Source organism: Salmo trutta, chromosome 13, assembly GCF_901001165.1.
Source record: "Salmo trutta chromosome 13, fSalTru1.1, whole genome shotgun sequence".
NCBI classification, from domain to species: Eukaryota; Metazoa; Chordata; class Actinopteri; order Salmoniformes; family Salmonidae; genus Salmo; species Salmo trutta.
The window spans coordinates 31,978,187-32,004,520 of NC_042969.1; the positions used below are offsets into that span (position 1 = coordinate 31,978,187).

At 43.1% G+C, this 26,334-nt stretch overlaps 2 protein-coding genes across 3 annotated transcripts in view; both read right to left on the reverse strand.

The window, feature by feature from the left end:
* The window catches only part of LOC115205652 (androgen receptor), a 42,772-nt gene extending 40,253 nt beyond the window's left edge, over window positions 1–2,519 (reverse strand). Inside the window, exon 1 of one of the 2 annotated variants that reach the window (XM_029771841.1) lies at window positions 1,364–2,519. In XM_029771841.1, the coding sequence (XP_029627701.1) occupies window positions 1,364–2,229 (866 nt within the window). In that variant the 5' untranslated portion in view covers window positions 2,230–2,519. The remainder of the gene's footprint in view (window positions 1–1,363) is intronic. The other variant, XM_029771843.1, reaches the window with a different exon arrangement.
* A 1,359-nt stretch (window positions 2,520–3,878) lies between these two features.
* On the reverse strand, window positions 3,879–17,021 carry LOC115205653 (moesin-like). Its single transcript, XM_029771844.1, has 14 exons — window positions 16,918–17,021; window positions 15,583–15,666; window positions 15,301–15,396; window positions 15,063–15,185; window positions 10,083–10,234; window positions 9,607–9,690; window positions 9,282–9,428; window positions 9,058–9,154; window positions 7,106–7,269; window positions 6,890–7,020; window positions 6,574–6,734; window positions 6,169–6,261; window positions 5,807–6,019; window positions 3,879–4,576 (listed from the first exon to the last, which is right to left on the reverse strand). The coding sequence occupies exons 1-14, from the start codon at window positions 16,924–16,926 to the stop codon at window positions 4,412–4,414; spliced, it is 1,719 nt and encodes a 572-aa protein (XP_029627704.1). The 5' UTR covers window positions 16,927–17,021; the 3' UTR covers window positions 3,879–4,411.
* Window positions 17,022–26,334: the final 9,313 nt, after the last annotated feature.

Genomic DNA, 26,334 nt, shown 5'->3' on the forward strand with positions numbered 1-26,334 from the left:
AAAGAGGTAGACAAATTATTTAGCCAATTACTGTCAGTAAGCTGGTGTGCGACTGTGTCAAAGTTGGTTTGACCTTGGATAGCCTTTCTATAAATTAAATGGTCCTTGAATGTGAATTAATTCAACTTGATCAATATCCGCTACTAGATCTTTGACTGACCCACCACCCCACAGCCTTGGCAATAAGTGTGATATTATTATTAAAGCTGTAATATATAACTTTTTGGGCAACCTCGCCAAATTCACATTGAAATGTATGTTATAGATCTGTCATTCTCATTGAAAGCAAGTCTAAGAAGCGGTAGATATGTTCTATGTGCACTATTTCTATGCTTCCCGTGCTTAAGTTTCGTTTTTGTGCCTTTTACTTTCGGTTTTGTACACCAGCTTCAAACAGCTGAAAATACAATATTTATGGTTATGGAAAATATATTTCACAGCGGTTTAGATGATACAGTTATTTTCTACACTAGACTTGCTTGTTTTATTACATAAACTGAAAGTAGGCAAACTATTAGAATTTTAGCAACCAGGAAATGGCTGAGTGATTTCTGCACAGTGCATCTTTAAGTGGTGAGTGTTGCCTAATGTCCTACTGGGCCGTGTGGATTGAGACTAAATACATTACACCTGGTTAGTTGAAGGCCAGCGGAAAGTCAGCCGGAAGCCTATTACTCTAATACTCATTAAATAAACACTGGTTAGTAAGGTAAACAGTTGTGTCAGAGCCAGACTGCCCGGTAGTAGTCACGAGACCGGCCATGATGGAAAGGACAGTGGCAATAACCTATCACTTGCACTCTGTCCTCTCCAGCATGGGGACATTGTGGTGAGTCTCTGTGGCAGCTTGTGCAGGGAATTAGATCATTATAACAGATAGCATAAATGTTATTATAACCTGGGTGGTTTGAGCTCTGAATGCTGATTGGCTGACAGGCATGGTATCAGACAGTATACCATGGGTATGACAAAACGTTTATTTTTACTGCTCAGGAGTTTGTGGTATATTTATTTAACTAGGCAAGTCAGTTAAGAACAAATTCTTATTTTCAATGACGGCCTAGGAACAGTGGGTTAACTGCCTGTTCAGGGGCAGAACGACAGATTTTTACCTTGTCAGCTCAGGGATTCGATCTTGCAACCTTTCAGTTACAAATCCAACGCTCTAACTCTAACCAGATATGGCCAATATGCCACAGATAAGGCCATATACCACACCCCCATAACATCTGATATTACTGTTGTTTTGTTATGATTACATAGTTAGAGAAGCTCCATTGATTTGCCTCTGGTCAGCTTGGTCTTATGTGAAAACAAACAAAGAAACAATTGAAATAAAATGTATTATAAAGAGTATGTCTACCTCAGTCTGGGGTCAGCACCCATCCATCCAGAACTCTCCTCCTTGATAGCGGAGTGATACACTTGTTGAAGACCGCTTTCATGCATCACACTTTGGTAACTTTGCTCCTGGACATGACCCTCCTGTGGCATCCCTGGGTCATAGTCCTGATAATTAACCCCAGGGGGACAGGCTTTACGTGCTCCACAAGACATGCAATTTCCGTTGTCCAAATATTTACAGAACCAAGATCCACCCGCCACCGGACAGGGTCCCTCGTTCACTGGTTCGGTTTTGTTAAGGCTGCTTTTGATGAGGCCATTGACGGTCGATGGATCCGTAAAATCCCTACCGAATAACGTGGTTGGGGCGTCTTTACGGAATGGAGAACTTAACGGTAGCAGTTCGTCAAACTGAGAGGGCACCGAGAGTGCATTAGCGTTATCCAGATTCACGAACATGTCCGAGTTTTTACGGAGACCTCGGGCCATTTCCAACTCGTGCAGAGGCCTCGTCACCTTCCATGCGCTGTCCCTTTCGAGCTCAAGGGTCTGTAAAAAACCGACATAATTTTGTCCATAAATGTCTTGATGTACTTCGAACGATGGCCCGAGATCATTTGATTTAATTATCGTTTTCCTCGGCATCTGGGTGGTTAACTCTGAGGTCATACTTGCGCCAGCTCCAAACTCTGGAGATGACTCCTCGGAGACTGAAAAATGGTTTCCATGATTTGGGCCGCTGTCTGCAGAGAAGACAGGGCCGCTCCGTCCATTATCCACTATCTCGTTTAACTGCGAACTCAAACCTAAAGACACTGACACCGCGTCACTTAACTCCTTGGCTGTATCTGATATATTGGTGCCACTCTGCATTGTTGTTTTCATTTCTTCCCAGGCGCGGACAGTTCCAAAAAAAGTTTGCTCTCGCGTCTCCGTTTTTCACAGTAGGCCTAAAGCACGAGGAGCTACTACATTTGTTCCGTGGTGAGAGTAGACGCAACTATGTTAAGTCCTAACGTAACCGTGTAACCAGAGACTCCTGTTATGTCGTTATGTCGGGCCACCACCTATAACCTCCCCGAGCTGAACTACGGGAGACTACACTACATGAACAACAAATCCCTACTACGCCTCTGCGTTTCGCTCATTCGTTGTGACCTCGGGGAGGGAAAGGCTGGCGCGGGTCCAAGTTGTGACTAGTGTAGGGTAAAGTGCATTCTCTACCGTGTTATTATTGTCTGTTTATAACACCGTGTTCTACATCTATCGGTTACTTATTTGACCGTTACAATTCTGACTGTAAAGTATATTTAAAATATATTTGTAATAAAGTTGTAGAGAGACTGAGTGTTGTTGGTTCGTCTTATCTCACAGTCAAAACAGACTCTTCCTCTTCCTCCGGTACAATAACACAACATTAGTGAGTTGTCCGTATTTTTCTGACCCACAGACACTCCTGTAATCTGTTTACAAACAGGGATTGAGAGCTATGGCACATCTGTTGTTCTGTTTGTCACATGACAGTAACATGTCAGCTGTCATAAAATGACTAACAATTATATGGCATCTGTTATGACAGCATTATGAACTTATGTAGCCTATCTTATCTTACAACAGAACTTATTTTCCTGAAAAATGTACTTACTATGACTGAGACTGGTTGTCCCACCTAACTATATGTGCTCTTGAGTGGCGCAAGGCATTACTACAGATCCTGGTTCGATCCCGGGCTGTATCACAACCGGCCGTGATCGGGAGTCCATAGTGCGGCGCACAATTGGCCCCGCGTCGTCCAGGTTAGGGGAAGGTTTAGGCTGTCATTGTAAAATAAGAATTTGTTCTTAGCTGACTTGCCTAGTTAAATAATGGTTAAATATTAAACTATCTTAAGATGAATTCACTAACTGGGAGTCTGCTCTTGTAACTGAGCTGTTCAATGGCCTATTTCCCACAGAAGATAACTGTATTTTCCTTAGAGAGGGATCTTGTCTTCCAACATAGTAGACCTCAGATTTCATAACACTGTAAAAAACTAAAAGAGATGTTGATTCAATGTCAGGCAGGGTTGTGAGTTTTGCTCAAGAACATTTTTGTTGAACAAACACAATCCTATTGCAGCTGGTTGCCTTACAATTCTACATTGAATCAATATATATATATATATTTTACAGCGGTTACTGTATGCTATCAGTCATAACAGGCCTACTAAAAAACACACACTCCTTACAAACAAATGTCACACACATACTGCAGACACACAAACACATGACACACACTGCAGACACACAAACACATGACACACACTGCAGACAAACACATGACACACACACTGATGACACAAACACACACACACACACACACACACTGCAGACACACACACATACACACTGTAGACACACACACATACACACTGTAGACACACATACACTCACACACACTGCAGACACACACACACACACACATCAATCATAAGAGCCTATAACAGATGACCAGAGTGACAATCATAACAGATGACCAGAGTGAGACAGTAGCTATATGCACAGCACTCAACACATATTCAATGTTGTTAATGGTATTTATTTGACTCATAGCAAAACACTCATTTATATCTGCGAAATGACATCCATTGTAAATATTGTAAATAACCTCAAAACCGTTCCTCTCACTAAACTATGCATACAGAGAAATATGGTTTTTATAGTGTATCAGCTAAGGATTGTTTTGCATAGATGCATTTCAAGATCGCAAAATCCAAAAGCAGCAGAAATGATAATGTAGTAACAATATCATCACTCACTTTGATTGTTGTACTAGTAGCCTACAGTCTGTTGTCGACAGAATTTTACTTTAGCAAACATAAATGTAATACTTTACAGCCAGTAGATGGCAATCTTTAGTCACGGTAGACAAAACGCTACTGGGGAGAGGCAGTGGGTGCTTACAAAGTCAATAAAGCAATGTTGATGTTATAATTACACTGTACCTGCCTATATGACTTCCATTCAAATACATAGATTCAGTACAGACTCTTGTTCTCTCACTCACTCTCTCACTCACTTATTCTCTTTCACATGGACTCAAACTCGTCGATGCGTTGCTTGGTGTTGCCCTGTCGTATCTGACGGAGGGTCCTGTACTTGTCCCGGCCGGCCTTAACGTTCTCCGCGTGGATCAGGTCGTTGGGAGTATTCTTACTGTCGTCTCGAGCGCCGGCCAACTCAGTACTCAGGACCTGAGGACAAACGGACAACAAGGACACAAATAAACTGGAGGAGCATCAACATAATGTACTAAAACATTGGAAGCAATGTGTAGGACATGTGTAATGCATGTGGTCTCAGAACCATATCTCTCAGCTCAGAGCTCAGAGCAGGAGGACATTTTAAAATTTAGTCAGGATGGAACCCAACCAGGTATAAAGGGTTATTGTTAGGTTAGGTTAGGGTCATAGGTTATATGTTAAGGTAGGGTCTGACCTTTGTATAGCCATTCATTCTTCTGGGCCTCTGTTATGGTCATGAATTAAGGTCATGGGTTAGGGTTAAAGTTCATGGCTTATGGGTTAAAGGGGAACTCCACTCAAAAACTATCTTGTGGTATTTGCTTCATTAGTACACTGATGATACAGTTCCAAAATGATTAGCATGTCAGCAGCCAAGTTTTCAAGATATTGGACTTTCAGGAAGCAGTGTTACTTTTGATTAATTTCACGTCATCACGATGATGTGTCCAAATGACACTTTGCTTCTTGAAAACTTGACTGTTGGCCAGTGACACTTTGCTTCTTGAAAACTTGACTGTTGCCCAGTGACACTTTGCTTCTTGAAAACTTGACTGTTGGCCAGTGACACTTTGCTTCTTGAAAACTTGGCTGTTAGCCAGTGACACTTTGCTTCTTGAAAACTTGACTGTTAGCCAGTGACACTTTGCTTCTTGAAAACTTGACTTTTGGCCAGTGACACTTTGCTTCTTGAAAACTTGACTGTTAGCCAGTGACACTTTGCTTCTTGAAAACTTGACTGTTAGCCAGTGACACTTTGCTTCTTGAAAACTTGACTGTTAGCCAGTGACACTTTGCTTCTTGAAAACTTGACTGTTGGCCAGTGACACTTTGCTTCTTGAAAACTTGACTGTTAGCCAGTGACACTTTGCTTCTTGAAAACTTGACTGTTAGCCAGTGACACTTTGCTTCTTGAAAACTTGACTGTTGGCCAGTGACACTTTGCTTCTTGAAAACTTGACTGTTGGCCAGTGACACTTTGCTTCTTGAAAACTTGACTGTTGGCCAGTGACACTTTGCTTCTTGAAAACTTGACTGTTGGCCAGTAACACTTTGCTTCTTGAAAACTTGACTGTTTGCCAGTGACACTTTGCTTCTTGAAAACTTGACTGCTGACAATGCAAAACATTTTGTGGGACTAATGGGAAAAAAGTTACTAGAGTTCCCCTAGGTGTTTCTGACCTTGAGGTGTTTTTGTAGCCGTTTGTTCTTCTGAGCTTCCGTCATGCGTTCCTCCTCGCTGCGGTCTCTGACCATGCCTGGTGATGTCAGCTCGGCGCTGGCCTCGGCGCTGCTCTCGTCGGTCTCGTCGTGGTCCCCCTGCACACAGTCCTGGATGTCTTTAGTCTTCAGAACTTCTTTGGCCCGCTCTAAATCAACCTCCACCATGACCGTCTGACGACAAACACACACATGACCGCTCACAGTGGATAACGCTATCACACACACCACTCACACCACACACACACAGGCTCGCTCAAATTGAAGCACTGTGGTTAGATAGAGGGTTGCGCCAACACACACATTCATTTATTCTCTCTCACCCTTTTCTGCCATCTCTTTGTATCGTCGTCCTTCTCCTTCTTTACGTCCTCCAGAAGGGAGATCTTAGAGGTCAGCTCAGCCAGCTCAGTGGCCTGGAAAGAGAACCTTACAATAATACATGAGCCTCCTAATGTGTATGTGGCAGTCTATCTGACTGTCTGTGCATGTGTATGTGTGTGGTGTCTGTCTTTCTGTGTGTGCATGTGTCTGTGTGTGGTGTCTGTCTTTCTGTGTGTGTGTGGCTGTCTGACTGTCTGTGCATGTGTCTGTGTGTGGTGTCTGTCTTTCTGTGTGTGTGTGGCTGTCTGTCTGTGCATGTATCTGTGTGTGGTGTCTGCCTGTCTGTGTGTGGCTGTCTGACTGTCTGTGCATGTGTGTGTGTGTGTGTGTGTGTGTGTGTGTACCAGGTTCTCCTGGTTCATCATCTGGCTCTCTGACTGCTGTATGAGGGATGCCTTGGCCTCTTCCGCTGCCCTGCGCTCCTTCTCCAGACGCTCTGCCTCCTCCTGGGAAAACGTCCTCTCCTTCTCCAGCTCCAGGGCCCTGCGAGTCTGCTCCTCCAGCTCTACACACACACACACACACACATAGAGAGTAAAAACACACACACACACACATAACACACACACACACACACACACAGAGAGAATATGAACACACACAATCATGCATGCACACCCATACAGCACACACACTGTCAGACAACAGAAAGAGTCTGACCTTTCTGAGCTTTCTTGGTCTCTTCCTCAATCTGTTTCAGTCTGCCCATCAGCTCCATGGTTTCTCTGGCGATCTTCTCTGTCTCCTTCTCCGCATTCTCTCTCTTCTTCTTCTCGCTCTCAAGCAGAGCTCTGGAACGAGGGATATGAGGGATGAGTAAACACCTGCTAACAACATTATCATTCTCGCTCTCTTTCACCCTCTGTCTGTCCTCACTTCTCCATCTGTCTCTTAGTCTTCTCCTCGCGGGCCTGGGCCTTCATCTGCTGGACCTCGATGGTGTCTGGCTTCCTCCTCCTCATGTACAGGTCATGGTTCCCCATGCACAGCGCCAGGATACGCTTGTTGATCCGCAGACGAGGGGCGTAGAACACAAAATCCTGAAACAGACCCAGTCACCACAAATGTAGTTATCAATGCCTCTTGTAGTTATCAGTGCCTCTTGTAGTTATCAGTGCCTCTTGTAGTTATCAGTGCCTCTTGAAAAAATAAAGTGACCTTTATTCTGTACTTAACAAACAGGTACTACAGTGATGGAAAAAAGTATTTCATTCCCTGCTGATTTTGTACGTTTGCCCACTGACAAAGAAATGATCAGTCTATAATTTTAATGGTAGGTGTATTTGAACAGTGAGAGACAGAATAACAACAAAATAATCCAGAAAAACGCATGTCAAAAATGTTATAAAATGATTTGCATTTTAATGAGGGAAATAAGTATTTGACCCCTCTGCAAAACATGACTTAGTACTTGGTGGCAAAACCCTTGTTGGCAATCACAGAGGTCAGACGTTTCTTGTAGTTGGCCGCCAGGTTTGCACACATCTCAGGAGGGATTTTGTCCCACTCCTCTTTGCAGATCTTCTCTAAGTCATTAAGGTTTCGAGGCTGACGTTTGGCAACTCGAACCTTTAGCTCCCTCCACAGATTTTCTATGGGATAAAGGTCTGGAGTCTGGCTAGGCCACTCCAGGACCTTAATGTGCTTCTTCTTGAGCCACTCCTTTGTTGCCTTGGCCGTGTGTTTTGGGTCATTGTCATGCTGGAATATCCATCCACGACCCATTTTCAATGCCCTGGCTGAGGGAAGGAGGTTCTCACCCAAGATTTGATGGTACATGGCCCCGTCCATCGTCCCTTTGATGCGGTGAAGTTGTCCTGTCCCCTTAGCAGAAAAACACCCCCAAAACATATTGTTTCCTTCTCCATGTTTGACGGTGGGGATGGTGTTCTTGGGGTCATAGGCAGCATTCCTCCTCCTCCAAACACGGCGAGTTGAGTTGATGCCAAAGAGCTCCATTTTGGTCTCATCTGACCACAACACTTTCACCCAGTTGTCCTCTGAATCATTCAGATGTTCATTGGCAAACTTCAGACGGGCATGTATATGTGCTTTCTTGAGCAGGGGGACCTTGCGGGCGCTGCAGGATTTCAGTCCTTCACGGCGTAGTGTGTTACCAATTGTTTTCTTGGTGACTATGGTCCCAGCTGCCTTGAGATCATTGACAAGATCCTCCCGTGTAGTTCTGGGCTGATTCCTCACCGTTCTCATGATCATTGCAACTCCACAAGGGGAGATCTTGCATGGAGCCCCAGGCCGAGGGAGATTGACAGTTCTTTTGTGTTTCTTCCATTTGCAAATAATTGCACCAACTGTTGTCACCTTCTCACCAAGCTGCTTGGCGATGGTCTTGTAGCCCATTCCAGCCTTGTGTAGGTCTACAATCTTGTCCCTGACATCCTTGGAGAGCTCTTTGGTCTTGGCCATGGTGGAGAGTTTGGAATCTGATTGATTGATTGATTGCTTCTGTGGACAGGTGTCTTTTATATAGGTAACAAGCTGAGATTAGGAGCACTCCCTTTAAGAGTGTGCTCCTAATCTCAGCTCGTTACCTGTATAAAAGACACCTGGGAGCCAGAAATCTTTTTGATTGAGAGGGGGTCAAATACTTATTTTCCTCATTAAAATACAAATCAATTTCTAACATTTTTGACATGCTTTTTTCTGGATTTTTTGTTGTTATTCTGTCTCTCACTGTTCAAATAAAACTACCATTAAAATTATAGACTGATCATTTCTTTGTCAGTGGGCAAATGTACAAAATCAGCAGGGGATCAAATACTTTTTTCCCTCACTATACAGCAGACAAAGAAACAGAGGTGTTGTACCGGGGCTTTTTTGTCCATGGGCTTTATAACAAACTTCTTGTCGTTGAAGGAAATGTTTCTGATCTCACTCCATGGGAAGCCGATCTTAGGGGTCATCCTATAAAGAAAACACTGTAGAATAGTTCACTCCAAAATCAAAGTTTATCCAATGTTTTCAGACTTCAAAAGTAGTCTAATATCATGATGAACATATGGGGAATTCAGATCTAATTAAAGGTTCCTACCTGTCAGTGTTCTGGTATATATTGAGGCCCAGAGCGTCTACCCCCAGCCACAGCTCTGAACCCTTCTTGTTCTTGATGCTGAAGTAGTTGACTCCATACATCTCTAGATCCTGAGCTATCTTCAGATACTCCACCATGGCATCCTCCCTGGGGACAGACAGAAACAAACACATGTACAGGACCAGATACAGACACCGATACAGACACACACAGACAATCTGTGAGAATGCAGCTAACATAATGCTTAGCACGTTCTACATACAATCAGTGCAATAGAAGTGTTAACTTGGATTGGACTGTGAGTAGAGAGGACATGTGGTCTTACCTCAGCACCCCCTTGTGCTCCTCATGCCACACCTTTATCCTATTCTCCCACTGCTCCTTGTTCAGCTTGTGCTGCTCCAGAACCCTGGGGGTAGAGGACACAAGAAGGGTTCAATTAGGAGGGTAGGGAGAGGACGGTAAACTAGCGGTTAAGAACATTGGGCCTGTAACCAAAAGGTTGCTGTTTCAAATCCCCTAGCTGACTAGGTGAAAAAATCTGTTGAGAAAGGTACTTAACCCTAATTGCTCCTGTAAGTCTCTCTGGATAAGAGTGTCTGCTAAATGAAATGGAATTGACCCCAACACTGATCTAAGTATGGGAGACAACAATCAGAGGAACGTTCAGGGAGACTTGGAATAGATCTCTCTTCAAAATGATCATAGAAGATCAACAAATTCAGTGGACAGTTTCACCAGTTTAGCTTCTGTTTGTGGGCTGAGGTATGTCACACAGGGGGACGGGGAGAGACGACACACCTCTGGGGAAGCAGCTTGTCCCTGCTGAGGTAACCAGGGAAGTGGTAGTCCTTCTTGTAGTCTCCATGTTTGGTCTGAACAGAGTAGGAGGCCAACAGCACAGCCGTCTCCGGAGGACAGTAGATATCATCATTCAGGATGCCCTCCTTCACCTGCAGTGACAAACAGTATGTGACCAGCTCGTGTGTGTGTGTGTGTGTGTGTGTGTGTGTGTCTGACCTGTGTACATCCTTATACACATACATGTATGTGTAAGGGAGAGTGAGGTAAGTGGAGCCACCCTTGTTTCTAGGAAACCATACATAAAATGAATCATGTGACCAAATATTTAGGAAGAGGTCATCATTTCTTGGAGTCTGTGAAGGAAGAACCCACATGGAAAAAGTGGTAAGCAAGTTATGGCCAGCATTTTTTTTGCACAAAGTCAAATGTAAGTATTGTGTTATAGGTTTCATGATGCTTGTATCTAAATCAAAATAGATCGTTTTAAGATGTTCTATAGATCAGTTGGGGTCTCTATAAGCTACAATATGAGGTCCTAAACCTAGCATGAAAGTGCATCCTTGTAGCTGTATGGGTTAATATAGTCAAAATGTTTGCCTTAGGGTAAGTTGAGCCAATGGTCATGGAGTAAGTTGAGCCAATGGCCACCGTACCCCATACAAATGATGATTACATTTTGTCCATTTTATGTATAATATGCATAGTATTTTTGCAATGTATCATGCATATGAACTCAAGATAGTACTTTTTTTTATTGTTAAAGAGCAAACATCCTCATGCCCCGTGTATACAAACGTAAAACAAGCAGAGTTCTAGTCCCCCTTGAGGTTCTTCAGAGAGCAGCCAATGAAGTGAGAGAAAGCAATAAGTCCATTAGAGCAGCAGCAAGGGATAAAAACATAGACTGAATGACATTGAAGAGGTACTATGGTGGAGAAATTGCAAGATTATGTTGCATCGAGTGGTTGTTTTATGCAATAGAATAGGCTTCTATTAGTCCTCGCTCATCTGTGTCTGTGTGACCTGAGAGGAGCCTCTGAGGCTTATTCACTGACAATTGATTTAATGGGTTGATGATGAAACCTACAGCATGCATTTCCTAGAATGAGTTGGTGTTTGTGTAATGTAAGGTACAGGGGAGAGACGGCTCGGGTATGACAGGATAGTGATGAGGAACCTTGTCTCGGGCCAAACTCTGGTTTCTATACAATAAGAACAGTCTTCACAGCAAATGCTATCTGGCTGGGGGAAACTCCTTTCTCATATATCAAGTCTCACCTTTTGACCCATTCCACACATCTGTTGTTTGTCATGTAGTTTAAGAGGGTGTATTTTTTCTATAAAATATATTTGTATTCGTTCTATGTTAGAGCTACTCAAAAGTGTTGGGTCGTCCAGCCTCACTCGCTGTTTTATTAATATCTTTTGAGTAAAGTAATATCCTGATTGATGATTGACCTTGTCTCTCGTCATTATTGATTAGAATTCTACGACAGAAGGGGCAGACAGAGCGGTCTTCTGGTCAGGCTCTGTAGACGGGCACATCGCGCACCGCTCCCGAGCATACTACTCACCAATCTCCAGCCTCTTGACAACAAGGTAGGCGAAATCCGAGCAAGGGTAGCATTCCAGAGAGACATCCGAGACTGTAACGTTCTTTGTTTCACGTAAACATGGCTCACTCGAGACACGCTATCTGAGTCGGTACAGACACCTGGTTTCTTCACGCATCACGCCGACAGAAACAAGCATCTCTCTGGTAAGAAGAAGGGCGGGGGTGTATGCCTTATGATTAACGAGACGTGGTGTGATCATAACAATATACAGGAACTCAAGTCCTTTTGTTCACCTGACTTAGAATTCCTCACTATCAAATGCCGACCGCATTATCTACCAAGAGAATTCTCTTCGATCATAATCACAGTCATGTATATCCCCCCCCCAAGCAGACACATCGACGGCCCTGAAAGAACTTCATTGGACTCTATGTAAACTGGAAACCACATATCCTGAGGCTGCATTTATTGTAGCCGGGGATTTTAACAAGGCTAATCTGAAAACAAGGCTCCCCAAATTCTATCAGCATATCGATTGTGCTAGCAAGGGTAGGAAAACCCTGTATCATTATTATTCTGACTTCAGCGATGCATATAAGGCCCTCCCCCGCCCTCCCTTCGGAAAAGCTGACCGCGACTCCATTTTGTTGCTCCCAGCCTATAGACAGAAACGAAAACAGGAAGCTCCCGCCCTCAGGTCTGTTCAACGCTGGTCCGACCAATCGGATTCCACGCTTCAAGATTGTTTCGATCACGTGGACTGGGATATGTTCCGCATTGCGTCGAATAACAACATTGACGAATACGCTGATTCGGTGTGCGAGTTCATTAACAAGTGCATCGGTGATGTTGTACCCACAGCGTCTATTAAAACATTCCCCAACCAGAAACTGTGGATTGATGGCAGCATTCGCGCAAAACTGAACGTGTGAACCACTGCTTTTAATCAGGGCAAGGTGACCGGAAACATGACCGAATACAAACAGTGTAGCTATTCCCTCCGCAAGGTAATCAAACAAACTAAGCGTCAGTATAGAGACAAAGTGGAGTCGCAATTCAACGGCTCAGACACGAGAGGTATGTGGCAGGGTCTACAGTCAATCACGGACTACAAAAGAAAAACCAGCCCCGTCGCGGATCATGATGCCTTGCTCCCAGACAGACTAAACACATTTTTTGCTCGCTTTGAGGACAATACAGTGCCACTGACACGGCCCGCTACCAAAACCTGTGGACTCTCCTTCACTGCAGCCGACGTGAGTAAACCATTTAAACGTGTTAACCCTCGCAAGGCTGCAGGCCCAGACAGCATCCCCAGCCGCGTCCTCAGAGCATGCGCAGACCAGCTGGCTGGTGTGTTTACGGACATATTCAATCAATCCTTATCCCAGTCTGCTGTCCCCACATGCTTCAAGAGGGCCACCATTGTTCCTGTTCCCAAGAAAGCTAAGGTAACTGAGCTAAATGACTACAGCCCTGTAGCACTCACTTCCATCATCATGAAGTGCTTTGAGAGACTAGTCAAGGACCATATCACCTCCACCCTACCTGACACCCTAGACCCACTCCAATTTTCTTACCGCCACAATAGGTCCACAGACGACGCAATCACCATCACACTGCACACTGCCCTAACCCATCTGGACAAGAGGAATACCTATGTAAGAATGCTGTTCATTGACTACAGCTCAGCATTTAACACTATAATACCCTCCAAACTCATCATTAAGCTCGAGACCCTAGGTCTCGACCCCGCCCTGTGCAACTGGGTTCTGGACTTCCTGACGGGCCGCCCCCAGGTGGTGAGGGTAGGTAACAACATCTCCACCCCGCTGATCCTCAACACTGGGTCCCCACAAGGGTGCATTCTCAGCCCTCTACTGTACTCCCTGTTCACCCATGACTGCGTGGCCATGCATGCCTCCAACTCAATCATGAAGTTTGCAGACAACACTACAGTGGTAGGCTTGATTACCAACAACAACGAGACAACCTATAGGGAGGAGGTGAGGGCACTCAGAGTGTGGTGTCAGGAAAATAACCTCACACTCAATGTCAACAAAACAAAGGAGATGATCGTGGACTTCAGGAAACAGCAGAGGGAGCAGCCCCCTATCTACATTGACGGGACAGTAGTGGAGAGGGTGGAGAGTTTTAAGTTCCTCGGCGTACACATCACGGACAAACTGAAATGGTCCACCCACACAGACAGCGTGGTAGAGAAGGCGCAGCAGCACCTCTTCAACCTCAGGAGGCTGAAGAAATTCGGCTTGTCACCAAAAACACTCACAAACTTTTACAGATGCACAATCGAGAGCATCCTGTCGGGCTGTATCACCGCCTGGTACGGCAGCTGCTCCGCCCATAACCGTAAGGCTCTCCAGAGGGTAGTGCGGTCTGCACGACGCATCACCGGGTGCAAACTACCTGCCCTCCAGGACACCTACACCACCCGATGTCACAGAAGGGCCATAAAGATCATCAAGGACAACAACCCCCCGAGCCACTGCCTGTTCACCCCGCTATCATCCAGAAGGCTAGGTCAGTACAGGTGCATCAAAGCTGGGACCGAGAGACTGAAAAACAGCTTCTATCTCAAGGCCATCAGACTGTTAAACAGCCATCACTAACATTGAGTGGCTGCTGCCAACATACTGACTCAACTCCACCCACTTTAATAATGGTAAAATTGATGTAATCAATTTATCACTAGCCACTTTATATTATATAATGTTTACTTACCCTACATTACTCATCTCTTATGAATATACTGTACGCTATACCATCTACTGCATCTTGCCATCTTGATGTAATGTATCACTAGCCACTTTAAACAATGTCACTTCATATAATGTTTTCATACCCTGCATTGCTCATCTCATATGTATATACTGTACTCTATACCATCGACTGCATCTTGCCTATGCCGTTCGGCCATCGCTCATTTATATATTTATATGTACATATTCGTATTCATTCCTTTACACTTGTGTGTACAAGGTAGTTGTTTTGGAATTGTTAGGTTATATTACTTGTTAGATATTACTGCATGGTCGGAACTAGAAGCACAAGCATTTCGCTACACTTACATTAACACCTGCTAACCATGTGTATGTGACAAATACATTTGATTTGATTTGACTTACCCCTCAACTTCCCCTGTCCCTATGCTCAACATACCCCATAAGTTGTGCCAAGAGATCAACTCGAATGTTTACATGAATTCTGATTATTTACAACAGAGATGGGCAACTTTGATTGGGTTGAACATTGCATTGTTGAGGAGAGCTTGTAAGTTAACATTTCTCTGTACTGTTCACACCTGTTGTATCCTGTGAACGTGACAAATAAACTTTGATTTGATGTACAGTATGTGTGTGTGTCTGGCCAGCTCATGTGTGTGTGCGCTTGTGAGTATGACCTGCAGGAAGAAAAGTCGTTGCGTGGCCTCTTGGATCAGTTCCTCAGCTACGTCTTCAGGGTAGAACTTGGCCCTGAACTTTATCAACAGAGGGTTCTCCCTGCGTACATCCTGAGCTGTCACCTGGGAACATTGCAACAACATGAGTGAGTAAATAAGTGAATGAATGAACGTGGAAGTGTGTGAGACAGTTCTGTATGTTGTTACTGTCTGAGCAGAGTAGTGAGGATGTACTCACCCTCTTGTTGAGTTTGAGCCAGGTAGAGAAGCCTTTGCTGTCCTGGTACTGTAGGCCAAAGAACCAGGTCTCTCTCAGCCCGATGGTCTTCACTATCTACACAACAATGAAGAAGAAGAAGATTGTCCATAGTGTGGGAAACAGAGATCTGTCTGTCTGTCTGTCTGTCTGTCTGTCTGTCTGTCTGTCTGTCTGTCTGTCTGTCTGTCTGTCTGTCTGTCTGTCTGTCTGTCTGTCTGTCTGTCTGTCAGTCTGTCTGTCTGTCTGTCTGTCTGTCTGTACCTGGTTGAAGAGCTGTTTGCCAGTGGTGCTGGGCAGGATGGCGAACTCCAGCTCAGCGTCCATGGTGGTGACGCGAACATTGATCTACCAGAGGGCATTCACATAGACACAAACTGGAGTATGAATGGGAGGAGAGAGAACTTAATAGCCTATTAAAACACATAGCTAGAGTAATGGTTAGTATAATGGGTAGTATGGCTTATAATAGGGGATAGGCATGCAATGTATTAAGGGGCTAAGCAAATTGTATGTCTCTTACTATGATTGTAAAATGATGTGCTAGGTTTTTTGTGAGGTAAAAGGCCCCAAAAATATAATGTTTCTTACATTTTTCTGTTCAACCTGCAGGATCATCCAATCGCAAGTGGTTGTAGGCGACTACAATCAAAACATGAAGCCCACAAGGTATTTTTAAACGTGAAATATTGTTTAGGGAGAATTCTCAGAACAAAATTGAGTTGAGAGTATTCTCAGAACAGGGGAAGGTTTATTCTAGGATCCCATGATCCACACAGAACTGTAGTGTAGGTTTCTATTGTTGCGGTCATTGTTTTAATGTCAATCATGTTAGTGAAAGTTTCCACATTGTGTGGACAATAACGTTTTTCTAATAAATTCTAATCTACCCCAGGTAGCCCCTGCTAGGTTTTCTGAGGTGGTTTTTAACACTGATTATGGAGCAAACTGGAATAAAGTTACGAAACAGCAGAGATCAGAGCGGGCCAGGCCAACTAGGGAGGCCCATAAGTAGTCCAATTCTCGTATGTTTAATGTTGATCATATCGGTCTATTCTGGCCAGAATACTTCAACCACAAAAAATATGGAATGTTTCTACAAGTAAAATGTTTATATCACTCAAAAGTGCTAAGATATAAAAGATTGAGTTTCAAAATGTAGTGAAATCCTACTACAAATATCACACAGAACGACGTACTGTTGTGTTGAAGCTCAACATTCTAAAAACCATTTGTGTCTGATGTGAGTGGTTAACAAACAAACACTTCACTTTTAACAAACACGCTATAACTCAGGGTAGTAACATGGTAAGCCTTTCAAATGGCTGAAAATCACAACTCACAAAATCACAAATCCATCAAACAACAAACACAGCCAAGAAACCAAGCACTGTGTCCAGAACAGATCTGTCCTAGAATCAACTTTTGTAGCCCGTTATTCTGTCTCACAGAGAGTAGAGACATGACTATGGGAAAAAGTTGGCCTTGTCTTATTGTCAAATGCTAAATGTACACAAACTCTCCCTAATCTTACACAGACAGCCACATCTTAACTTCAATCCAGATGTTGTAGGATAAAGAGAATAAATGGATACTCACAGAAGACATTTGTAGGTCTTTAATCTACTATGTTATTAAGTTCCTGAGAGGTCCTTCTTTAGGCATTAGCTTCCTCTCCACAGAGTCATATGAAAGTGCTTGCAATATTCACTGGGATTATGGTGAATTCAAAAAATCCATTGTTGTGTTCTCAGGAATAATCCAATGGCAGCCCAGGAATCTAACTCAAGATGGATTAGGGCGGTGTACTAACACTTGACCCTCACAGGCCCACCGCAAAATGGCACACAAGACACTGATTACACATCCACCTTTAGAATACGATGAGTTCAAATGAGATTTATGATAAGACAATGTGGATAATATACTGTAGTACTGCCTTAACACTAGACCACATTGCCACTAGCCAAGGTAAAAGTACTTACTAAGCCCAACACTCAAGGCATTTATTCCTAGTTCTATGTACAGTTGAAGTCGGAAGTTTACATACACTTAGGTTGGAGTCATTAAAACTTGTTTTTAAACCACTCCACAAATGTCTTGTTAACAAACTATAGTTTTGGCAAGTCAGTTAGGACATCTACTTTGTGCATGACACAAGTAATTTTTCCAATAATTGTTTACAGACAGATTATTTCACTTAAAATTCACTGTATCACAATTCCAGTGGGTCAGAAGTTTACATACACTAAGTTGACTGTGCCTTTAAACAGCTTGGAAAATTCCAGAAAATGATGTCATGGCTTTAGAAGCTTCTGATTGGCTAATTGATATAATTTGAGTCAATTGGAGGTGTATATTTGAGTCAATTGGATGTATTTCAAGGCCTACCTTCAAACTCAGTGCCTCTTTGCTTGACATCATGGGAAAATCTAAAGAAATCAGCCAAGACCTCAGAAAAAAATGTGTTGACCTCCACAAGTCTGGTTCATCCTTGGGAGCAATTTCCAAACGCCTGAAGGTACCACGTTCATCTGTACAAACAATAGTACGCAAGTATAAACACCATGGGACCACGCAGCTGTCATACCACTCAGGAAGGAGACGCGTTCTGTCTCCTAGAGATGAACGTACTTGGTGTGAAAAGTGCAAATCAATCCCAGAACAACAGCAAAGGACCACTGAGTTCCCTGAGTTCCTATCGGACATTGTAGTCACAGCAGATAATATTCAACTTTTTGGTGACTTTAAAATTCACATGGAAAAGTCCACAGACCCACTCCAAAAGGCTTTCGGAGCCATCATCGACTCAGTGGGTTTTGTCCAACATGTCTCTGGACCTACTCACTGCCACAGTCATACTCTTGACCTAGTTTTGTCCCGTGGAATAAATGTAGTGGATCTTAATGTTTTTCCTCATAATCCTGGACTATCGGACCACCATTTTCTTACGTTTGCAATCGCAACAAATAATCTGCTCAGACCCCAACCAAGGAGCATCAAAAGTCGTGCTATAAATTCTCAGACAACCCAAAGATTCCTTGATGCCCTTCCAGACTCCCTCTGCCTACCCAAGGACATCAGAGGACAAAAATCTGTTAACCACCTAACTGAGGAACTCAATTTAACTTTGCGCAATACCCTAGATGCAGTTGCACCCCTAAAAACTAAAAACATTTGTCATAAGAAACTAGCTCCCTGGTATACAGAAAATACACGAGCTCTGAAGCAAGCTTCCAGAAAATTGGAACGGAAATGGCCCCACACCAAACTGGAAGTCTTCCGACTAGCTTGGAAAGACAGTACCGTGCAGTATCGAAGAGCCCTCACTGCTGCTCGATCATCCTATTTTTCCAACTTAATTGAGGAAAATAAGAACAATCCGAAATTTATTTTTGATACTGTCGCACAGCTAACTAAAAAGCAGCATTCGCCAAGAGAGGATGGCTTTCACTTCAGCAGTAATAAATTCATGAACTTCTTTGAGGAAAAGATCATAATCATTAGAAAGCAAATTACGAACTCCTCTTTAAATCTGCGTATTCCTCCAAAGCTCCGTTGTCCTGAGTCTGCACAACTCTGCCAGGACCTAGGATCAAGGGAGACACTAAAGTGGTTTAGTACTATATCTCTTGACACAATGATGAAAATAATCATGGCCTCTAAACCTTCAGGCTGCATACTGGACCCTATTCTAACTAAACTACTGAAAGAGCTGCTTCCTGTGCTTGGCCCTCCTATGTTGAACATAATAAACGGCTCTCTATCCACCAGATGTGTACCAAGCTCACTAAAAGTGGCAGTAATAAAGCCTTTCTTGAAAAAGCCAAACCTTGACCCAGAAAATATAAAAAACTATCGGCCTATATCGAATCTTCCATTCCTCTCAAAAAAAATTAAAAAGCTGTTGCACAGCAACTCACTGCCTTCCTGAAGACAAACAATGTATATGAAACGCTTCAGTCTGGTTTTAGACCCCATCATAGCACTGAGACTGCACTTGTGAAGGTGATAAATGACCTTTTAATGGTGTCAGACCGAGTCTCTGCATCTGTTCTCGTGCTCCTAGATCTTAGTGCTGCTTTTGATACCATCGATCACCAATCACCAATTCGAAACCCAAATTGGTCTACACGGACAAGTTCTGGCCTGGTTTAGATCTTATCTGTCGGAAAGATATCAGTTTGTCTCTGTGAATGGTTTGTCCTCTGACAAATCAACTGTAAATTTCGGTGTTCCTCAAGGTTTTGTTTTAGGACCACTATTGTTTTCACTATATATTTTACCTCTTGGGGATGTCATTCGAAAACATAATGATATCCTGTCTGGGCTAGGGGGCAGTATTTTCACGGCCGGATAAAAAACGTACCCGATTTAAACTGGTTACTACTCTTGCCCAGAAATGAGAATATGCATAGTAGTAGTAGTATTAGTCGATTTGGATAGAAAACACTCTGAAGTTTCTAAAACTGTTTGAATGGTGTCTGTGAGTATAACAGAACTCATATGGCAGGCAAAAACCTGAGAAAATTCCAAGCAGGAAGTGGCCTGTCTGAGAATTTGTAGTTCTTCTTTTGGTTCTCTATCAAAACTACAGTATCTGTGGGGTTACGTAGCACTTTATAAGGCTTCCATTGGCTCTCTAAAGCCTCCAGAAAGTGGATTGAGGCGTCTCCTGTCTCTGGGCAGAGTACAGTAGCTCAGTTTCTCAGTGGTCTGCCTGGTGACTAAGAGATTGGATATGCGCATTCACGAGACCATGCTGTTTTTTCTTTTCCTCTTTGAATGAATACAATATTGTCCGTTTGGTATATTATCGCTATTTCACGAGAAAAATACCATAAAAATTGATTTTAAACAGCGTTTGACATGCTTCAAAGTACATTAATGGAAAAATTTTAATTTTTTGTCTCGAAATTTGCTCGCGCGTTACCCTTTGGATAGTGACCTGAACGCACGAACGAAACTGATGTATTTGGACATAACTATGGATTATTTGGAACAAAAACAAAATTTCTTGTGGAAGTAGCAGTCCTGGGAGTGCATTCTGACGAAGATCAGCAAAGGTAATACAATTTTTCTAATACTAATTCTGAGTTTAGTGTGCCCCGAAGTTAGCGGGTGTCAAAATAGCTAGCCGGGATGGCTGAGCTATGTACTCAGAATATTGCTAAATGTGCTTTCGCCGAAAAGCTATTTTAAAATCTGACATAGCGATTGCATAAGGGAGTTCTGTATCTATAATTCTTAAAATAATTGTTATGTATTTTGTCAACGTTTATGATGAGTAATTTAGTAAATTCACCGGAAGTTTTCAGTGGGGATACATTTTCTGAACATCACACACCAATGTAAAAAGCTGTTTTTTGATATAAATATGAACTTGATTGAACAAAACATGCACGTATTGTACAACATCATGTCCTAGGAGTGTCATATGATGAAGATCATCAAAGGTTAGTGCTTCATTTAGCTGTGTTTTGGGTTTCTGTGACATATATGCTTGCTTGGAAAATGGCTGTGTGATTATTTTGGGCTATGTACTCTCCTAACATAATCTAATGTTTTGCTTTTTCTGTAAAGCATTTTTGAAATCGGACAATGTGGTTAGATTAACGAGAGTCTTATCTTTAAAATGGTGTAAAATAGTCATATGTTTGAAAAATTGAAATGATTGCATTTTTTAGGTTTTTGTATTTCGCGCCATGCTGTTCCACTGGCTGTTGAATAGAGTGGGACGGTGACATCCCACTAGCCCAGAGAGGTTAAATTTCACTGCTATGCGGATGACACACAGTTGCACATTTCAATGAGACATGGTGAAGCCCCAAAATTGCCCTCGCTAGAAGCCTGTGTTTCAGACATAAGGAAGTGGATGGCTGCAAACTTTCTACTTTTAAACTCGGACAAAACAGAAATTCTTGTTCTAGGTCCCAAGAAACAAAGAGATCTTCTGTTAAATCTGACAATTAATCTTGATGGTTGTACAGTCGTCTCAAATAAAACTGTGAAGGACCTCGGCGTTACTCTGGACCCTGATCTCTGTTTTGAAGAACATATCAAGACTGTTTCAAGGACAGCTTTTTTCCATCAACTTAACATTGCAAAAATCAGAAACTTTCTGTCCAAAAATGATGCAGAAAAATGTATCTATGCTTTTGTTACTTCTAGGCTGGACTACTGCAATGCTCTACTTTCCGGCTACCCGGATAAAGCACTAAATAAACTTCAGTTAGTGCTAAATACGGCTGCTAGAATCCTGACTAGAACCAAAAAATGTGATCATATTACTCCAGTGCTAGCCTCCCTACACTGGCTTCCTGTTAAGGCAAGGGCTGATTACAAGGTTTTACTGCTAACCAACAAAGCATTACATGGGCTTGCTCCTACCTATCTTTCCGATTTGGTCCTGCCGTACGTACCTACATGTACGCTATGGTCACAAGACTCAGGCCTCCTAATTGTCCCTAGAATTTCTAAGCAAACAGCTGGAGGCAGGGCTTTCTCCTATAGAGCTCAATTTTTATGGAATGGTCTGCATACCCATGTGAGAGATGCAGACTCGGTCTCAACCTTTAAGTCTTTACTGAAGACTCATCTCTTCAGTAGGTCATATGATTGAGTGTAGTCTGGCCCAGGAGTGTGAAGGTGAACGGAAAGGCTCTGGAGCAACGAACCGCCCTTGCTGTCTCTGCCTGGCCGGTTCCCCTCTCTCCACTGGGATTCTCTGCCTCTAACCCTATTACAGGGGCTGAGTCACTGGCTTATTGGTGTTAATCCATGCCGTCCCTAGGAGGGGTGCGTCACTTGAGTGGGTTGAGTCACTGACGTGGTCTTCCTGTCTGGGTTGGCGCCCCCCCTTGGGTTGTTCCGTGGCGGAGATCTTTGTGCGCTATACTCAGCCTTGTCTCAGGATGGTAAGTTGGTGGTTGAAGATATCCCTCTAGTGGTGTGGGGGCTGTGCTTTGGCAAAGTGGGTGGGGTTATATCCTTCCTGTTTGGCCCTGTCCGGGGTTATCATCGGATGGGGCCACAGTGTCTCCTGACCCCTCCTGTCTCAGCCTCCAGTATTTATGCTGCAGTAGTTTATGTGTCGGGGGGCTAGGGTCAGTCTGTTATATCTGGAGTATTTCTCCTGTCTTATCCGGTGTCCTGTGTGAATTTAAGTATGCTCTCTAATTCTCTCTTTCTCTTTTTCTTTCTCTCTCTCGGAGGACCTGAGCCCTAGGACCATGCCTCAGGACTACCTGACATGATTACTCCTTGCTGTCCCCAGTCCACCTGGCCGTGCTGCTGCTCCAGTTTCAACTGCTCTGCCTGCGGCTATGGAACCCTGACCTGTTCACTGGATGTGCTACCTGTCCCAGACCTGCCGTTTTCAACTCTCTAGAGACAGCAGGGGTGGTAGAGATACTCTCAATGATCGGCCATGAAAAGCCAACTGACATTTACTCTTGAGGTGCTGACTTGTTGCACCCTCGACAACTACTGTGATTATTATTATTTGACCATGCTGGTCATTTATGAACATTTGAACATCTTGGCCATGTTCTATTATAATGTTCACCCGGCACAGCCAGAAGAGGACTGGCCACCCCTCATAGCCTGGTTCCTCTCTAGGTTTCTTCCTGGGTTTTGGCCTTTCTAGGGAGTTTTTCCTAGCCACTGTGCTTCTACACCTGCATTGTTTGGGGTTTTAGGCTGGGTTTCTGTACAGCACTTTGAGATATCAGCTGATGTAAGAAGGGCTATATAAATACATTTGATTTGATTTGATTTGAAGATGCTGGAGGAAACGGGTACAAAAGTATCTATATCCACAGTAAAACAAGTCCTATATCGACATAACCTGAAAGGCCGCTCAGCAAGGAAAAAGCCACTGCTCCAAAACCGCCATAAAAAAGCCAGACTACGGTTTGCATCTGCACATGGGGACAAAGATCGTACTTTTTTGGAGAAATGTCCTCTGGTCTGATGAAACAAAAATTAAAACTATTTGGCCATAATGACCATCGTTATATTTGGAGGAAAAATGATGCAAGCCAAATGGCAGCATCATGTTGTGGGGGTGCTTTGCTGCAGGAGGGACTGGTGCACTTCACAAAATAGATGGCATCATGAGGGAGGGAAATGATGTGGATATATTGAAGCAACATCTCAAGACATCAGTCAGGGAGTTAAAGCTTGTTCGCAAATGGGTCTTCCAAATGGACAATGACCGCAAGCACATTTCCAAAGTTGTGGCAAAATGGATTAAGGACAACAAAGTCAAGGTATTGGAGTGGCCATCACAAAGCCCTGACCTCAATCCCATAGAAAATTTGTGGGCAGAATGGAAAAAGCGTGTGCGAGCAAGGAGGCCTACAAACCTGACTCAGTTACACCAGCTCTGTCAGGAGAAATGGGCCAACATTCACCCAACTTATTGTGGGAAGCTTGTGGAAGGCTACCCGAAACATTTGACCCAAGTTAAACAATTTAAAGGCAATGCTACCAAATGCTAATTGAGTGTATGTAAACTTCTTGTTAGGTGGAGCAGCACAGGGGAACCCAAGAGCAGACTCAGACCAAGAAACAGGGATGAATGAACCAAGGTATTTATTGTAGCACAGGGAGATATGGAGTGCAGATCTGGGGAAGCTCAGATGAGTGGTAGGAAACTAGATGTGGAGGCTGAGGTTGGAGTGTAATGGGTTGGGACAGGGGAAACAGGTCCGGAGAGGAATCCAATAGAGTGGTGGTGTGGTGAGTCCAGAACAGGGTAGCAGGGTGGTGAGATGTGGAACAGGAGACAGAGTCAGAGCAGCAAAACTGCAGTGAGAGGATAAACAGCATCAGGCAGGGAAACAGACACAGCAGGGTAACAGGATCTTGAATAATCACAAATAGCTAGAATCATAAACTGACTGAGCAGAGATTACGATCTGGCAGAGTGGAAGTGGCAGGACTGAGTATTTGTAGAGGTCTTGATTATGGAACGGGTTGCAGCTGGTGAGGATCCGCTCTGGCTCCAGCACACCAGTCTCCAACCACACAATCACAAACAAACAGAAAGAGATGGGGAGAGAGAGAGTGTACTGGAGGAGTGGCTGCAGGTCAAGGACACACCGGATGTCCACTAGGGTGTGTGGCAGAAGCAGATGTGACACTTCTGACCCACTGGGAATGTGATGAATGAAATAAAAGCTGAAATAAATCCTCCTTTCTACTATTATTGTCATGCCCTGACCGTAGAGAGCCTTTTTATTTTCTCGATTTGGTTAGGTCAGGGTGTGATTTGGGTGGGCATTCTAGATTATGTATATCTATGTTTTGTATTTATATGTTGGCCTGATATGGTTCCCAATCAAAGGCTCTTTCGTTGTCTCTGATTGGGGATCATATTTAGGCAGCCTTTTCCCACTGGGGTTTTGTGGGATCTTGTTGCACTTTGGTCTCCTTCTTACGGCGAACGTGACAATTATTCTGACATTTCACATTCTTAAAATAAAGTGGTGATCCTAACTGACCTAAAACAGGGAATTTTTACTAGGATTAAATGTCAGGAATTGTGAAAAACTGAGTTTAAATGTATTTGGCTTAGGTGTATGTAACCTTCCAACTTCAACTGTATGTCTCTTTCATTGTTCTTTTTTAAGCTCTACGGGATCGTTTGAACTAACGTGCGCTAATGTGATTTGCATGACGCTGTAAGTAACAAGAACATTTCCCCAGGACATATGTGCAGAAAGCTTAAATTCTTGTTAATCTAACTGCACTGTCCAATTTACAGTGAAAAAATGACATGCTATTGTTTGAGGAGAGTGCACAACAACAAAAAACTTTTATCACGGTAACTGGTTTGATACATTCCCATCTGAAGGTAAATAATGTACGTCAGTAATCTTGCTCTGATTTGTCATCCTTAGGGTCCCAGAAATAAAAAATAAAAATGCAGCATAGTGTTTTGTCTTATAAAATCCATTTTCATATTCAAATGTAGGTACTGGGTTCTACAGTTTGAACCCTTGCTGTATCTTGCCCCCCCCCCCCCCATCTAGATGTGTGAAGGTTAGTGTCTTTTCCATATGGAAGCTAATTATCCATCATTTATGACATTCCTGGGAGTGTGCAAACTATAAAAATGTATGTTCTCTATAGTTACGTACTTGAAAATGTATCAATTTACCAATTCGGCACATTTGGGCAGACTTGATACAACATTTTGAACAGTAATGCGATGGTTCATTGGATCAGTCTAAAACTTTGCTCATACACTGCTGCCATTTAGTGGCCAAAATCTAAATTGTGCCTAGACTCCTAAGTTATATAATGGCCTTTCTCTTGCATTTCAAAGATGGAGATGATTTTTGGGGGAAAACGTAAGTTTTTGTCATTGTATTATTTTTTACCAGATCTAATGTGTTATATTCTTCTACATTAATTTCACATTTCCACAAACTTCAAAGTGTTTCCTTTCAAATGGTATCAAGAATATGCATATTCTTGCTTCAGGTCCTGAGCTACAGGCAGTTAGATTTGGGTATGTCATTCTAGGCGAAAATTGAAAAAAAGAGTCCGATCATTACAACATGTAGTTGTTATTTTGTAAAAAAAATATATATATATATACTGCTCAAAAAAATAAAGTGAACACTTAAACAACACATCCTAGATCTGAATGAAAGAAATAATCTTATTAAATACTTTTTTCTTTACATAGTTGAATGTGCTGACAACAAAATCACACAAAAATAATCAATGGAAATCCAATTTATCAACCCATGGAGGTCTGGATTTGGAGTCACACTCAAAATTAAAGTGGAAAACCACACTACAGGCTGATCCAACTTTGATGCAATGTCCTTAAAACAAGTCAAAATGAGGCTCAGTAGTGTGTGTGGCCTCCACGTGCCTGTATGACCTCTCTACAATGCCTGGGCATGCTCCTGATGAGGTGGCGGATGGTCTCCTGAGGGATCTCCTCCCAGACCTGGACTAAAGCATCCGCCAACTCCTGGACAGTCTGTGGTGCAA

Coding starts and splice junctions, on each gene's coding strand:
- LOC115205653 (XM_029771844.1), bottom strand. Junction 15,397..15,582: donor GCAAACAGCTCTTCAACCAG/GTACAGACAGAC, acceptor ATTGTTGTGTAG/ATAGTGAAGACCATCGGGCT. Junction 6,735..6,889: donor GACCAAGAAAGCTCAGAAAG/GTCAGACTCTTT, acceptor GTGTGTGTGTAG/AGCTGGAGGAGCAGACTCGC.